Source organism: Haliaeetus albicilla, chromosome 8 (genome assembly GCF_947461875.1).
Source record: "Haliaeetus albicilla chromosome 8, bHalAlb1.1, whole genome shotgun sequence".
Classification (NCBI taxonomy): domain Eukaryota; kingdom Metazoa; phylum Chordata; class Aves; order Accipitriformes; family Accipitridae; genus Haliaeetus; species Haliaeetus albicilla.
The window spans coordinates 62,756-78,905 of NC_091490.1; the positions used below are offsets into that span (position 1 = coordinate 62,756).

The 16,150-nt window shown below is 36.6% G+C and overlaps 1 protein-coding gene across 5 annotated transcripts in view; it reads right to left on the minus strand.

Annotated features, from left to right (window-relative positions):
* The window catches only part of MSH4 (mutS homolog 4), a 35,606-nt gene extending 20,886 nt beyond the window's left edge, over nucleotides 1-14,720 (minus strand). For 3 of the 5 annotated variants that reach the window (XM_069788363.1, XM_069788366.1, XM_069788365.1), the window contains exons 1-6: nucleotides 13,377-14,720; nucleotides 10,874-11,038; nucleotides 6,752-6,915; nucleotides 3,879-3,989; nucleotides 2,659-2,774; nucleotides 1,843-2,016 (exon numbers count right to left, since the gene is read on the minus strand). In XM_069788363.1, the coding sequence (XP_069644464.1) occupies nucleotides 1,843-2,016; nucleotides 2,659-2,774; nucleotides 3,879-3,989; nucleotides 6,752-6,915; nucleotides 10,874-11,038; nucleotides 13,377-13,776 (1,130 nt within the window). In that variant the 5' untranslated portion in view covers nucleotides 13,777-14,720. Of the gene's footprint in view, nucleotides 1-1,842; nucleotides 2,017-2,658; nucleotides 2,775-3,878; nucleotides 3,990-6,751; nucleotides 6,916-10,873; nucleotides 11,039-13,285 lie in introns of those variants that run through there. The other 2 variants (XM_009921466.2, XM_069788367.1) reach the window with 2 other exon arrangements.
* Nucleotides 14,721-16,150: the final 1,430 nt, after the last annotated feature.

The following is a 16,150-nucleotide window of genomic DNA, read 5'->3' on the forward strand; positions in this document are numbered from 1 at the left end:
TCCCAGGGCCTCACACTTAAGGGTTGATTGTATCTTTAAAATAAACAGTCTACAATATTTACAACTAGTACACACCTTAACAGTTTTAGAAACAAGAAACCTTCAGTGCTACTGGCTTGAAAGAAGGCCAGTGAAAACACTGGGGCCATATAAACATATTGATTGAAAACAGAACTTGAATAGGAAGAAATCTGATACAAGTATACAAAACAAACAGCATAAAGATAGAGAGATGGTATTTCAGGAGTTTCTGTACTATGGTATAAAAGAACAAAGCAATAGTCAAGAGAATTAAAAAAGGGGAAAAATTCAAAGCCAGTTTTATTAAGAACATATTTACCATAAGATGCAACTCATGACAACACTTAAGGGGAACTCTACATTTGGGATAATATCCACACTGCCTACCTTTAAGCAATTGATGGTTCATTTCTGTATACAGTAAATGAAGAGAGACAAGCCCCTCCAGAATTAGTACTGGCATAAGAACTCAATTTAGGTGTTTCTGGTGTGTGCCTGTACTATTAACTTTTACCTGTTAATATCTGATACAAAGATATATAACCAGGCTTTAGCGGTAAGATCTATGTAATGAAAATAGCTGTGTGTGGTCTGATTCAAACTTGTTACTGGGTCAGCAAAAATTCTGCAGCAATAATGCTAAAAAAAAAAAAAAAATCTTAAAGCAGTTTACTGTTGCTCAGTTCCTCCTGTGACCTCCTCCTCCTCAAAACCATCTGTGGAATTAGGAGCAGCTTTTGGCAAAATATTGCTCTGAGGGTACCAATCTTAGAGTGGATGGCTCCTGCAGTTACATATGAAGAAACAGAGCAAACAAGGAGGAACTGGGGGCAGTGCACAACAGATGAGCAGAAACTATAGTTATCTCCCACTTCTGAAGAACACATCTGTGTACTCTGCGATCCCGACAAAAATTTCAAAAAAGAAAAGAAAAAGAGCAGTGGCAGAAGGGTAAGGATGATTGATCTAGTCAAGGATGTTCTCGCCAACAGCAGGGAGGTTGGAACTAGATGATCTTTAAAGGTCCCTTCCAATCCAAGCCATTCTATGATGCTATGACATCTCTCCAAGTGGAAAGCTCTTACGAGTAATACTTGGAGAGTGAAGAATCTCCAGGCTCCCCTTTCTATATCAGGGTGATGAGTGGACTTCTAAACAGAGGTGGATCTCAGAACTTGGCAGGCAGCAAAGTGCAAGTTCAAAGTCTTTCGCTTTATAACCAGAAGCATAACAGTCTTGAGAAGGTAAGCCTTGCAGCTTCTTCTGCCTAGAAGACAAGTAACTCCTGGTGAAGGAAGTGCTCCAAGCATTGTTTTCATTGTGGAGAACTACCATGCAATCAAGTACCACATTGCATGTGACCATCATTATAGAAATTACTTTGCTTGCCACTATTCCTTAGAGCTAAAGGAAAACAAAACAGCCTTTCAAGCCTGGAGTGTTTAGCTTGTGTAAAATGAATAAAACCTAGGCATTTTAATCCAACGTAAGTAACTTCTTGCAGAAATGTTGCCTCTTTCATTCCACAATCTGTGAAAACTTGCATCAACATCATAAGTTTGAATAAAATATAGACATCAATATAAATATGGCTATGTATCATCTCTTCCCGCAACTCACTTGTAGGATTTCCTATCCTAGAAATTTTGTGCTGAATTGTAATGCATTTCTCTGTCCAAATGTTTTTTTAAAAGCTCTGAATGGTATATAAGTTCTGTCATACAGAAATAAATACAATAGTCAGCTCTGACACAAACGTCAAGGAAACTTGGTGAAATATAACTCTATAAAAATGTAATTTGTAAACTTAAATATTCTTACCGAGAATCTCTGTTATTAATTACTAGTTCAAGATTTTGCGCTGATGATGAATCTATCATAGCTGTTTTCTCACTCCCCTGGAAACGCACCTTGAGTGATTTAGGAGCATAAACTGAATTTTGAATAAATTCAACATATTTTAGCAAAGCTGCAGCAGCTGCAAGACAGTAATACCTTGGAAAGAAACAATCTTTAATTAATGTTGAATAGTGCTATTTGAATTTCATAAAAACAAGCCCTGCACTACAGAAATCACATTCACACTTCTGCTTGACATCTACTGGGATTGATAGCACTGAAAAAGCAGTATGTTTTAAGTACACACTAACCCATGTATAATACACATATATGCATGAAAATCAAATATTCATGAATGTTTGAGTCTCTGTACACTTGACACCCCACACTATATAGCTGGTATCGTGAACATATATATTTCAGTAGTTACACGTGGCTTGAAACGAAGACCCAGGTCACCAAGTAACACTACTTAAAATTGTTGATACAGAGAAAACATTTGCTGAGGCCAGAAAGAAAGTCAATCATAGCTGTTAGGTTGGATCTTTAAGGACAGAATGAAAAGGAGAAAGTGGAAAGTTGTGAAAACAAAAAAAACCCAAAAAACCCCCCAAAAATGTGTAACGGGCTTTCTATTTAAGTTTCTAGATGTATCAGAAACACTGGAGGGGAAAAATAAAACAACAGCTCTATGATTTTCTAACTTTTGCAACAAGCCACAGACTTGTGTACTAAGTATGTAAAAAGCTGTTAAAACCTTATCTGGACACAGTATGCTTTTTCCTCATTTAAACATACTTTGATTGAACCTCCATGAAAATGGTGCTGAATTCAGACGCACACAATTGTTCTATGTATTCCAACCCCTTTGTTTCATTGAAGTATTTTCTTTGGACAGTTGTAAAAGTCACATTCTGTGAAGATGGGGGGGAAAAGCACATAGTTGAAAAAGTTACAGATTTTTTCATTAGACAGACTTCTCTATTTTTCTAGTGGTATGTGTTTCTAAGAAAATCTATCAACAGATTCATCTATCAACTGGTTCAGCAATCTGTCTCTAGAAGTATTCGTTCTAGCTTATTAGCACAAGCTACGCTATTGTCACTCATCTTTCCTTCTCTCTGGTAATGAATACATATGAAAAGGCTCATACTACCATTTTTAGGAAATTAACATAAGCTTTTTCTTGGATATTGCTTTTCCTCTCAAGAATTAGCTACTCCAACTTTTGAATTTAACCTGGGGATTAATCTATCATAGCTGTTTTCTCACTCCCCTGGAAATTTGGTTAAAATTAATGACTTTTGAGGGAGAGTTATTTTCATGCTAGGATCGATGCTCACATTCAAATTAAGGTTTTCCCTTGCCAAGGTTTAAGCCCAAGGGATCATTATCAAGCCTTCAATGGTAAACAGGGAATAAAGACATGCAGGTCTATGTAACTGAATGTGTGTGATGTGCAAGTGATTTATGTATGAAAAAGAGGAGAGAGGTCAGGAAGTAGAAGAGGACTCATGAAGAAGCTATCAGCAGTGCAGCCATAGAAGCAATTCAGTAATACAGTTTTTTAAAAGTTCTGAGGCTTTAATACTCATAAATTACATAAATTAGTTCATCTCACCCTCTTTTACCCTGCTAGTGCCCTTTTTCCCTATTCTGTGATACATTAGCCCCGTCTATTTATCAGGTTGAGGAAACAAAGGAGCAAAGGAAAATTCTTGATTTTTTCATCTCTGAATCTTTCCTAGGTTCAGTAATTCTCAAATTACTTCAATGCCACAAATACAAAACTTTTGTCTTTAATCAGTAATATACTTATCTCTATAATTGTCAGGATTAAAACTAGCAGCATTGGAGCTGCATTTAGATTATTCTTTACCATGGTATAATTAGGCCTGAACATCATAGAAAACACAAAATCTGACTGCATTTAAGGTTTTAGAAGTTGTGGAAAACTCTCAGATCAGCAAAGTGATCAACAAGAACTCTAAAATATGGAATGAAATTTAAGAGTTTACCTTGAAATGTTCTCTTATTAGACTGAACAATTTTGTTGTGTTCCCTGCATCACAAGCAGTATTTGACATTATTATTTCTAGTGGTGTTAAAATCTTGAGTTTTGTAACAACCTGAACAACAACAACAAAAAAAATCAAAATAATTAAATAAAAATCCCCATATAATCTAAAATATTTTTACATGGTAACAAACCAGCAACAAAGAATTACAGAATCCTTGTATTTTAAAATCACAGTTCCAGTCTTGTAAATAAAGACCAAATTTTCTGCTAACTTCTAAACTAATGAGTCAAATTTATCTGTGTCTATAGATACAGGTATATAAATATACATGGAACTAAATTAAAAAAAAAAAAAAAAAAAAAGGTATCTATCCCGTGTTATTTAAACACAGAAAAATGCTTGTCGTCAAAGAAAGAGATAAATATCCAAAACTATATTCCATGGCTATGATGGGAGAAGGACTCAATTTTCAAGAGATGGCAGTTTCTAGGCTTGCAGCTATAAAGTTAATGGTGGTCTGGAAGATAAAGAAATGCAACAGGGCTGAATATTAATAATCTTTTGATTGAGACTTGTTTTAGACTTTGTTCTAACCTCCTCTTATAACATTTATCTCAGTCTTACCTTTTTCAATATGGCTTAAAACGCGCATATTTAAACCAGTTTTGCTTTGATAATGTTACACACACCTGCTGTAGGGATTTAAACTACACTATATGCTTTTCTATTTGTTTACTGTATAAGAAAAGACAAACATCATTATGCATTTACACTCGTTTGTATCATCATCCACAAATTCTCAAGGGAGAAACATGAAGAAAACCAGACTATATTTTACGTGCTTAGAAGTTAAGATGTGAAAGAAGGGACAGATAACAACGGAAAGGTGAACAAGCATAAAAAAAATACACAGAATAAATCATCTAAGGGTATTGGGGCGTGGGAGAGAGAGCTATCGCCACCCATTATATCTGATAATCATTACGAAGTTTTTTCAGAGGCATCACAGTTAAAGCAAACTTTGAGGAACTTAAATAATACAAGAAAACTTTACTGATTTAATTTACAGAATATTCAAAAATAAAAGGGTGCACAAGAAAAAGAAAATACAATAAGTTTGATATCAATCACTAGCAAAACATGGATAGTGACACTGTAAGAAAACAGCTGATCAGCAGAGAGACAGCATTGTTAAAGGCGTTAGAAACTAAGATAAGAAACTAGGCCATGTAGTGCTTTTGGGAAAAGTAGCTGAATACTAGCAGCTCTTCCGTTTTTTGATTTTTGGGTTTTTTTTGTTGGTGGTGGTTTTTTTGTTGTTTTTTTTTTTTGTACTGGATGGTCAATACAGTATCAGGTATGCCTACAGAATGGAGAACGCCGTAACCTAAATGGAAAATTAGGAAGATACGTGTACAAATAAAAATGCCATCTTTTAGAGTAGTAAGGGAGGAAAATACTGAACAATCTGGCCGTGGCCTGACAGGCGGTCATAGAAGATGTAAACGTATCTTAGATATAAGTCTGAGTAACAGAGAAGAGAGTCATGTTATCAGAATTTAAAGACAAAGTATGAGACTTAAAAGTAATTGTACTTTATCATTAAATTCAAGTCAAAACTGAAAGTAAAGGGTTGGGGGAGGAGTCTGGGCAGCTAAAATACTTCTCAGTTCGAGAAAGATAAATTTCATGGGACAATAATACAGTTCTTAACCCTGACACAGTAGAACAGGGGAGACTCTAAACACATCTACTGCTTGCTAAAAAGAAAGCCTTTTACTCTTAGAAGTAACTGTAATCTTAATGAAACCATTAAAATTAGTAAACAATTTCCATAAAAATAATCTGAAGTTTCCTTGCAGAATTCTCATCTTACCATTCTTTTGATTACATGGGACTTTTTCTTCTAGGTACAAGCAAATCAATTTTTCACTTTCAAACCTTTAAGTGAATTGTTATTTAAGTTGCCACATCGTCATCTGAATGTCTACATTTTCTCATGCACCCACATTTTCAAGGTGCACATCTGATTTTGATTTTTAGTACTGTGTATTACAGAAGTATTTCTGCAGCTGCCAGGTTCAGTATGTACTTACCTGTGTCAAGACCAGGATAAGCTTTAAAAGCACTAATGATCAAAGAAAATGACATTATACAACATATATTTTAGTAAATAGATTTGATAGCTGTTTATATTCTGAGTCATGTCTACTTATTCTCCTAATTAAACTTAGTTTTTATTTCTTTGAATATTGTAAAGATGCTACAAGCCACATTATTTTCTAGCATGCATACCCAGAAGACCACCATTAAATAAGAGGTTTTATTAATGGTGGTGTTGCATAAAGCAGAGAGATTACTCTCCAAATTAGCGCAGAGTATGCAGTGCTGGTAGGCAGAACACTTGGCTGTAAATTGAATGAATTTCATTTCAAACTGAGAAGGAATATTTATGCCACCATACAAAGCTAGCCCTAGAGTTACCCTCCCTCCCTCCCCTCCATTTATGCAGTTCTGCCCTCAAGAGTTGTTTGATGAAAAATATTTGCAAGTTCTACTACCACATATTGCCCAATGCTCTTCAAAACAAGGCATCTCACTTCCACATAGTTCAAACACAGTATTTTTTGCAGAAAGGCTATTTTTCTTTTGCAAAACATTCTTTCCTCTTTAGCTAAAATCTGCGGCACAGTAATGAAAATAGCAGTCCTTTCAACATTGCACGTTTTCTAGAAGTCATTACTTTCACTTTTGAGAAATTTCTTCTACAGACTAAAAATTTAATTTCCCATTAGTCATAAGCTTTTTTAAGAAAGAAAGTCACAATAATTAGCCTGTAAGGGATACAGCAATTAAGTATGCAACAATACCTTGGCATAAGTTGTATTGTCTGCAAACTGTGATAATATCACCTCAGGATTTTTTAAGTCAATACTGGCCATTCCTACTTCACCTCTGGCAAGGCCTCTTCCTTCTACTACAGCTACAATAACCGACGCAACAGTATGAGCAGAGACTGCAGATGAGGATGTAACTGTAAAACAGTTGCATATATTCAGTTATGAGCCACTACTATACATTCACAGAATCATACTTTGACATTCCAGGTGATATATATGTTTATATTCCCATATCCATGGAAAGCCCTTTTAATTTATGAAACTTAAAAATCAGAAACCCTGGTTGTTGAAATCTTTACTTGCCATACCATACAGACAAGGCACACTTTCCAAAGTATGAACATCATACTTTTTTAATGTAAGACTGATTGAATCCACTCATTTAAGATTGTCAGACCACTCATTTAAGATTGTCAGACCTAACCACATAGCAAGTGAAAATACAGTTTCTGAGTCACTATCTCTGTACTAAACAAAAAAGATGTTTAGTACATGCCAAAAGGCAGGCTATTATTAACATTTCCCATTTTAAATTAAAAACGATTCATAGCTATTACTGCTAGTTAAAATCAGGTGTATTAATTGCAGAGAGATACTGTAAGTTAATATTCCACAAAAAGCACAACTCTGATCGAGGTGGCTTAGATCTCATCAAGTTAGGGGAAACAAATGTCTTTTTTTTTTTTTTTTAAATATATATATATTTAATCTGATTTTACACTAAACTTACTGAACTATTCTAAAATATATAAATTTATATATATCTACAGTATGCTTGAGACCAAATAATTTGATTTTCATTTTGGTGTTTTCTTTTTAAAAAACACTTTTAGTATCTTAAAATTGGTTTGGCTTAAATTTTCCCAAATATCATCACAAACTCAACTGATCTCATTTCCTTCTTCAAATATCCAGGTATCTCTCCGAGACACCCCTTAAAAAGATTAAGCTTGAAAATAAAGATTACAGCTCCTTAACACGTCTTCCTTTCTGAAGACCCTAAACCTCATTTTCTTATCAGGTCTCTTTCTTTTCCCATGTAGATAAAACCACCAACCCAGCTGCTCTAGCAATTTGCCCAACATAATATAGCAGATCTACTTTGGGATTGTACTACAGACTTACAATAAACCTGACGTTTATACCTAAACTCAACTCTATAGACCTCTGATTCCTAATCTCATGTCATTCAGATCCAAATAGCTAATTTCAAAAATGGGGCTATTTTGTGTTCAACCATGGCTTACTGCAGTATAGTTGACTGGACATTCTTTCATCTCACTCCTCCTACACCGCTTCATACAGTACTGGACTTTATATAGCACCGAGTTAAAAACCAACTGTCTTCTAGCACTACTGTTTTCCCTAAATATGACATTTAACTAATGGGGTGATGCCATTTTAGCTCCATGTACTGAACTTCTTTCAATCTATGAAAGACCAAAAATATGTATACAGTGCTTCTTCTGCTGTCTCAGCTAATTTTTGCTTCATGTTTGCAAAATGGTGTTACATTCTTCCAAATTCTATTGGAGAAGCTACTAATGTGTTATGTTTGGAAATCTGTGACCAAAGACTGTGAGACCGTGCTATTCAAATGAGAAAATGTGTAACTTGCTGAGCAATACCGAAGTAATTTAATTACCACTCTGTGAAAAGCAGCTGCTACATACACTTTGGTATAACTTCTCAGACAAACTGGAGAAACCCTTCATGATCTCACTCTTCTCAGCTTTCAGCTGAAAGCCAAACTAAACCTTACAATAGCTGAATTGAACAGATTCTTCACTTAATCCTTCTTGAATTCACTTAATGTTCAGAAGAGATGGCATTATTAAATAACCATTAAGTCTAAAGTATTCAAAGTAAGAAAAATATGTGCACATACAAAGCATGCCCCATTTACACTTTCAAAAACAGCTAAACAGCACAGACACATTTACTGATCTGAAACACCAATAAACTCTACCTGCTTCATAGTGATTATTTACATTCTCTTCCACCATTACCTTCCCTTGTTCTTCACAGAATTTGCTCTCAAAAAGCAATGGAATAAGAGTATTCTCAAAACAGAACAATCCTGCTGAGAAGGCATAATACACCAAACCTGCCCTTTTCCTCTGAGTAAACTCAATTTGTACCCCAAGAATCAAAACTAATCCTACTAGTGATTGGGAAAGGTAAGATCAGAATCAGAGTTTATCTAAGAACTTAATATTAAAAGGCTGTTTGAATTGCAACTGGCTACCACTTGAGCAAAATCTTTGATGCTGCACACAACCGAGTCTGAACCTTCATTTATTCTACCTATGTTCTGTAGGCCACAAGATGTCAGCAACAGCATTCACATAAAGTTTCATCTGAGACCTGCTGAAAATGTAATTGTTATTATGAATCTTCTACTCAGAATAACCCCTGGCCCATCAGCAGCAGCTGATTACAATATTAACTCTTCTTTAAAAGCAACTAAAAGGTGAAGTTAATAAGTATTTTAGTTTAGGTATGATAATTACAAAAATTTTATTTGGAAAATGGTTAGTTTTTCAGTTTGTCACACTAAAAAAAAATACAGTGACCAACCAATGCTCTTCAGAATGTGATACTCTGGATACGCTGTCTTCAGTACAGATCAGTGCAAGATTGATCAAGGAGTGTCACATACAATACAGCAAGCATAAACAAATATATAGATGTGCACACACACAAACATAGAACCATAGAATCACAGAATCATTTAGGTTGGAAAAGATCTTTAAGATCATCAAGTCCAACCATTAACCTAGCACTGCCAAGTCCACCACTAACCCATGTCCCTAAGCACCACATCTACACGTCTTTTAAATACCTCCAGGGTGGTGACTCAACCCGTTCCCTGGGCAGCCTGTTCCAATGCTTGACAGCCCTTTCAGTGAAGAAATTTTTCCTAATATCCAATCTAAGCCTCCCCTGGCACAACTTGAGGCCACTTCCTCTTGTCCTATTGCCTGTTACTCGGGAGAAGAGACAGACCCCCACCTCGCTACAACCTCCTTTCAGGTTAAGTTCTCCCCTCAGCCTCCTTTTCTCCAGGCTAAACAACACAATGAAAAAAAAAATCAAAAGGAAACTGAAGATGTGGGCTTGTTTCATTGTTAAGTTGCACAAAGTCTAGAGAAATCTGGTCTGTGGATTTCAACTTCATAGTTACTCTGATTCCTCAATTCCTTGAGTAGTCACAAAGAAAACTGTGGATCACAACAGCTGTAGGAAATGACAAACTTCATGTTACTTACCTTTTGCAAAACAGTAATTCAATTCAGTAGCAAGTGGAGAGCCAATTTGTATTCTTACCAGGAATAGATTAATTTTTTTTAATACATTTTAAAATAATTTCATTACTTCAGAGAATTACCAGTAAATAACTTCAAGAACACTAAAGACTGAACTGATAATGATTAGTCAGACTGTGAAAGAACTTTGAATCCCATTACTTCTGCACTACCAGAGCACAGATACACGTAACATGGCACAAGGCATCATTACCCTGTTCACAACTTTGTTCGTAAGAAGCACTGCAAAATGTACACCCAATGAGCTACTATGCAAGTGTTCTCCTGAAGAACTAGTGTTCTACACCTTTGAAGATACCAACATAAAATACATAAAACTTGCACCAAGAAACCTGAGAATGACATCATGATGTGTGATATACAATACATTACAAACCTAAAAAGAAACACTGATTAGAAATATGCATAAATTTGGGCTCTTCAGTTCAGTCGCCACACAAACCAACATGTCCACAAAAATAATTCAGTTTTGGACAATCTGAAAAAAGTCTGAATTCTAACTTCACTGATAATTTACACATGAATGCCAAGTAAGTGACCAGAGGTTGCAATACCAAAACATCAATTCAATATCTAAAGTAGTATTTTCCCCTATGGGTGCATCTTTCATTGGCAGACATCCTGTAGTACAAAACAGATTACGTTTTGTGTTTTGAATATATTTCAGTATCTTACTGTATCACACTAAAAAATAAAGTATGTTTAATAAATTAACGTTAGAAATGTAAGTGGGGCTACTTCCTTTAAGAGCTATTAATCTTACCTGAATATCCCATAAGAGGGGTATGGCTTCTGCAAACAGATCTACCAGAAGAGAGGGGCGTTTTTCCTATATACGTGCTATTCAGGCCTCGCACAGAAGAAGAACTCGTGAGATTCAATGTACTAGCATTTTCTACATAAGAACTTTTGTCCCCAAAATATGATTCTGAGGGGAGGGGGAAAAAAAATTAACTTTTGAAAACAGACACAATAAACTGTGTTATCATTTAAATGGAAAAAAAAAAAAAAAGATTTGAATCATTTCTTAGTCAGAAAGCAATATATAAATATATAGCTTAGAAAACTTTGTTCTTCTTACTGGAAATAGAAATAGCAATTAAAGCAATAACCTTTAATATCATTCTATAAAAGCTCTCCAAAGTATAAAATGAAATAAAAATCAGCCTGTTTTGAAAACAAGCTTGTATCAATATGGTTATTTTCCACAATGACACTACTTGCAGTGCCAGTAAAATTCTTTGTTTACATTGTTGGACTGAAATAATGCAACAGAAGTCACTTTACAATGCATAATTTCATATTCTAATGAATTGTAGATTTATGAAAGAATGCTGTAAGTCAGCTCTATCTTGCATTTGCTCATCAGTTTTAAAATCTATATCTAAAACTGCACACATTTATGACAATTTTTTTTTTTTTTAAAGCTGAGCATTCTTTTTTAAAAAAGTACAGTAAGAGAAAACAAAGAACCATGCGCAAAAATTCCTCCATTTGAGAATGATATCACTTTGAATTTATGGAGTTCAACTCTTAGAAGTCATGCAATAAGCTGGGACGTCTTTGTTATCTGCGGTTTCTTTTACACGGGTATCTTAAGATTCATCTACCTTTTTAAGTCCTGCAAAATCTCTTTTTCTCAGATCATTCTTTAGTTTTGATAACTTAAAGTATTTTACTTCTTTCCAGTTCTCTTGAGATGACTAAAAACAACATCACATCCTTAATCTAGCTTGGATAATTGCTTCTTAAGATTAAAAACGAATTAAAATATAAAGAGTTTTTCCACTTAAAACTTACAAAATTCCAGGTATTGAGACATGCGAAACCAAATGTTTCTGTTCCTTCTATTACACTAAAAACTGATCTACAAGACAAAATACTTCAGTATTGCTCTCAGATGACCCATTAACTGCATGACATTTTCTCATGGTTGGTACAAAAATATTTACAGTACTGGGGTTTTTTCCTTTTGGTTTGGTTTTTTTGTTTGTCTGTTTGAATCTTACAAAACTGTGACAGCTAAAAAAAATTATTAGTTCAGACTGTAATTTTTTTTAAAAAGAGTGGACAAATCAGCATTGCAATGCATGTAAATTATTTTTTAAAATAGCATTTGCTTAGATTTTGGCATAAGTTCACTCAGAAGTTTGGCAGACAAGACTTTGCTATTTATTATCTTAGAGCGTTCTGAATCTGGCATAACATGGGGAAAAGCATAATCTGAAAGACCAGATGAACCAAATCATCTACAGGTATTTTTTAAAACCAACATTTAAGTTATGCCTTACTCAAATTAGCATTCTAAGTTTTGTTTCTTTGTTGTTTTTTTTTTTTAATGATTCATGACTGATCATACACATTACCCAAAACCATGTTACTTTCTTGCCAATTTATGCATAATGGAGATGTATGTACTTCAGAATGCATTTCAGCAAGTATTAAAAGAATTTCCAATTCTTTTGATAGTTTTTCCACTGAAAAAATACAATTTGAACCATTTTTTTCTGCCTGCAAAGATACAGACTTTGATAGTAGGACCAAGTCTTATGAACTGGTTGATGCACACATGTTCAGTAGGCAGGAGCTGTTGAGGGGTCTCGTCCTCAGGGGAGAGCCAGGAGACTGGCGTTAACAGCAGTTTTATGTAAAGGATGGCAAACAGCAGTGTTACATTATAGGCCCACAACATTCTTACAGCACATCAAGCATAACAGCACTTAAAACTATTTCAAAGGCCAGGGCAAAAAACCCAAACCAAACCGAAAAAAACCAAACCTCAAAACCAACCAACCAAAAGACCAAACACAAAACCAAAATCCATAACCAACTGAACGTGGTTCCGGTCGCTAGTAAAGCAAATACTGTGTTGCAATTCAAACCAGTTTATTGGCCCCAGCAGGGAACTCATATAGTGGCATTTATGAAGATTACATAAAGAAAATAATAAAAAATTATTTAAGGAAGTGCGAGGAACGACTACTATTGTTCCGATGGGCTGAACGAAAAAAAAAAAAAAAAAAAAAAGAGGTCGCTAGGACGAAGAGATGCTGCTGCCCCCTTCTCAGTACAAGTACCACTTGTAACAGCTCTTTCGAAGCCCGACCCAAGCAAAGAGGGCAGCAGGATAAAAGAAAGGGATAAACCGGGCAGAGATGGCAATGTCGCACCCCACCTCCTCTTCCGGGAACCGACGGCTTCACCCTGCTACCCTTGGCAGCCCGGCTGGGAGCGAGGCCTTCCCCGCTCGAGCTACCCGGCCTCACCCCGCCGCTGGAAAAGTCGCCGGTGCTGTCCGCCGTGCTGCGCGGCGTCTGCAGCAGCCCAAAGGTATAGCGGGGTGCCTGCTCCGCTCGCCCGCCCAACCCCGACGTGGAAGAGCCGCAGCCCGTACAGGACTCTGAGGCGGCGGCCCGCCCGCAGGTGTCCACCATGCTGCCCTGCTTCAGCATCGCCGCCCCCCTCACCGCGGGCACCGCCTGAGGCGCACCCACAACCGCCAGCACCGCCTCCTCTCAAAATGGCGGGAAACGCGGCCCTCCCGCGCATGCGCACAAGCCTCCCACCCACACCGCGACCGAGCGGCCGCCTCCCGAGGCGGAGGGGGAAGCGGCTGCCGCTCCGCTCATTCCCGCCCGCCGCCGGGCCGGTGGCATAGGGCCGCATCTCCGCTTCCCCCGTGCCGAGATGGGGTTCTGCGGTCAAGGAAAACAAATTGGAAAGCGGCAGTTACTGGGACAGCTGTACATGATACAACAGTAAAGAGAGTTGCTGGGCATGCAACACGTTCCATTATAAATGTGCAATGACGGACAATAGAAGGGCGATGCCGGAACGCAAAGAAAGGGTCTGCTATGCTCTTTAAAACAGGACTAAAGCATTCAAACTTATTTTGTCCCACATTCATTCTTCAACAGGATGTTCCTGTTTCAGCAGGAGCTTCAGAGAGGTTTTTCCCCCTGCTCCAGAGTTTAGATACCAAAAGATCCCAATAAAAACCATAAAGCTTGTTTACATCTAGAGCTGTCTTCAATATATGTCCTTCTATGCATGTTTTAGAACACTGTACTGCTGCTTTGTATACTAGCATGTAATATACACCACTAAAACTGTTTCAATTAACATTTTGACTAGACAACATTTTGACTCTGGAATTTAATACCTCTGCATTAAAAAAACCACTCCAAACCAAAGTCAGCAACTCTGTGAGGACAGTTGTAGTTTTGATGGCTATTCAGCTTCACAAGAGAAATTCTAACAGTTGCAGCTTGTCAGCTGACACCCAAAAGGCATTGCCCCCAGCCTCCTAGCTCAGAACAGGCACGTGCTCTCAGCACTGAGCACCATCAGACAGCTTTAAAAATTCGAGCATCAGAAACTTCAGTCTCACTGCAGAGCAAAAGATGGAAGACAGCAGGTACCAATTCCAGTTACTGCCATTGTCCTGAATTTCAAGTCCTACACTGAGCTTTCCATATGCATTCAGACTCCTGAAGCTGATGTTAGGCCTTCTCTCCTCTTCTGACACAAATTTAAGTGTATGGCAAGAAAAGCAGAAACAAAAGGAATGTCCACCTTCCTTTCTTATGGTCACAGTTCAAAAGGCTGCATTCGCCTACCAGGCTGTCTCAACAAAACTGAAAGGCAGCATCTTTGGAATAAAGCCCACACCTCTGGACTTGACCGTGTTCTTAGAAGGTGATAGAATGGCTGTTGATTTCACACACACACACACACAGAGATTTTCTTTTAATAAACATACCTACAGACACACAACTTTATGTACCTGAATTATTCATTATTCTTTCGCAAATTCTCAGACAGCTTCTTGCAAAATTTATTGCTGGGAACACTGGCTACACAACAGTACTTAAGATCAAGTACTAAGATAATGTCAGGATTTTACCATATAAAGATTTCCATGGAAAAAAAAAAATTATGAAAGTACAAATTTCTGAAAGCCTTTAATAAAGGACCTGTAACTGACAACTGAGAACAGCAGATTAATTACTGCAAAGTTTCTAACTACATAAGCTAAGAAAAAAATTCTTATCAGTACTTCTAACAAAATAGAGGTAGATGGTAACAATGTATTCTGCACCAAAATGACTAAGTCTTAACATAGACACACTGAGCAACTAGTTTTTTTTTCACAGTACATTTAACAAAAATGGTGATTTTGTTTGTGTAAGAAAAATTGTGATGACTCTTTCTACAAATACAGTATTTTAAAAAGCTGATGCAAAGAATGGAAGAATATTCTTAAGAAGTTTTTAGTTTGTGCACATACTCACCCCTTTTTTAACCTATAATCTTATAAGACCTTTACAAATCACAGCTGACTTAGCAAATGAAGTTGATCAGACCTTCTTCAGAGAAAAACTCCAATAATATTAATAGGATTTCAACCTACAGTGAAATGTTCTACACTGTCATGCAGTATCACCCACATATTAATTCCCAGGGTGTCTCAGTCTATACTAGACTAGAAATTCTGAAGAGGATTCTATTTTGTCTACACAACATGGAAAAAACAGCAAATTCCTATGTACTGAACAGTGTTTCCTTAGATGAAAAGAAGTGGCACTTGCAAAGGTAACCTGGAATGAGAAAAACTTATTTTTAAATTTCTGTTAAACTTTACAGTTAGATAAAACCTGATCAGTGCTCTCATTCCCTCACACTCAACACAAAGCCTACTGTAACTTTTTTCCAAACCTTGAAAAAAATTAATTCCAGGCTTTGACCAAAGAATTCATCAGGCAAGTGGACAGCTAAAGAGAATAAGGTTTTTACCTTATCTGAAAGCCTGTAGGGAAGGCTTAAAAAATTCATTGGCAATACTTGAGCATTCAAAAGACACATTCTCACTTTGAAATTCTCTACAAGTAAAGGTCTACCAAAAAGTTACTTTGTCCAGTTCTAGCTTACACCCTACTAACACGAATAGGCTGGGTAAAACTAACCAGCTAGCTTTTAAAACTGTTTGAAACAACTTTAGACCTTCCTCAAGCATAAGTACAGTCAAAGATTTCCTCCT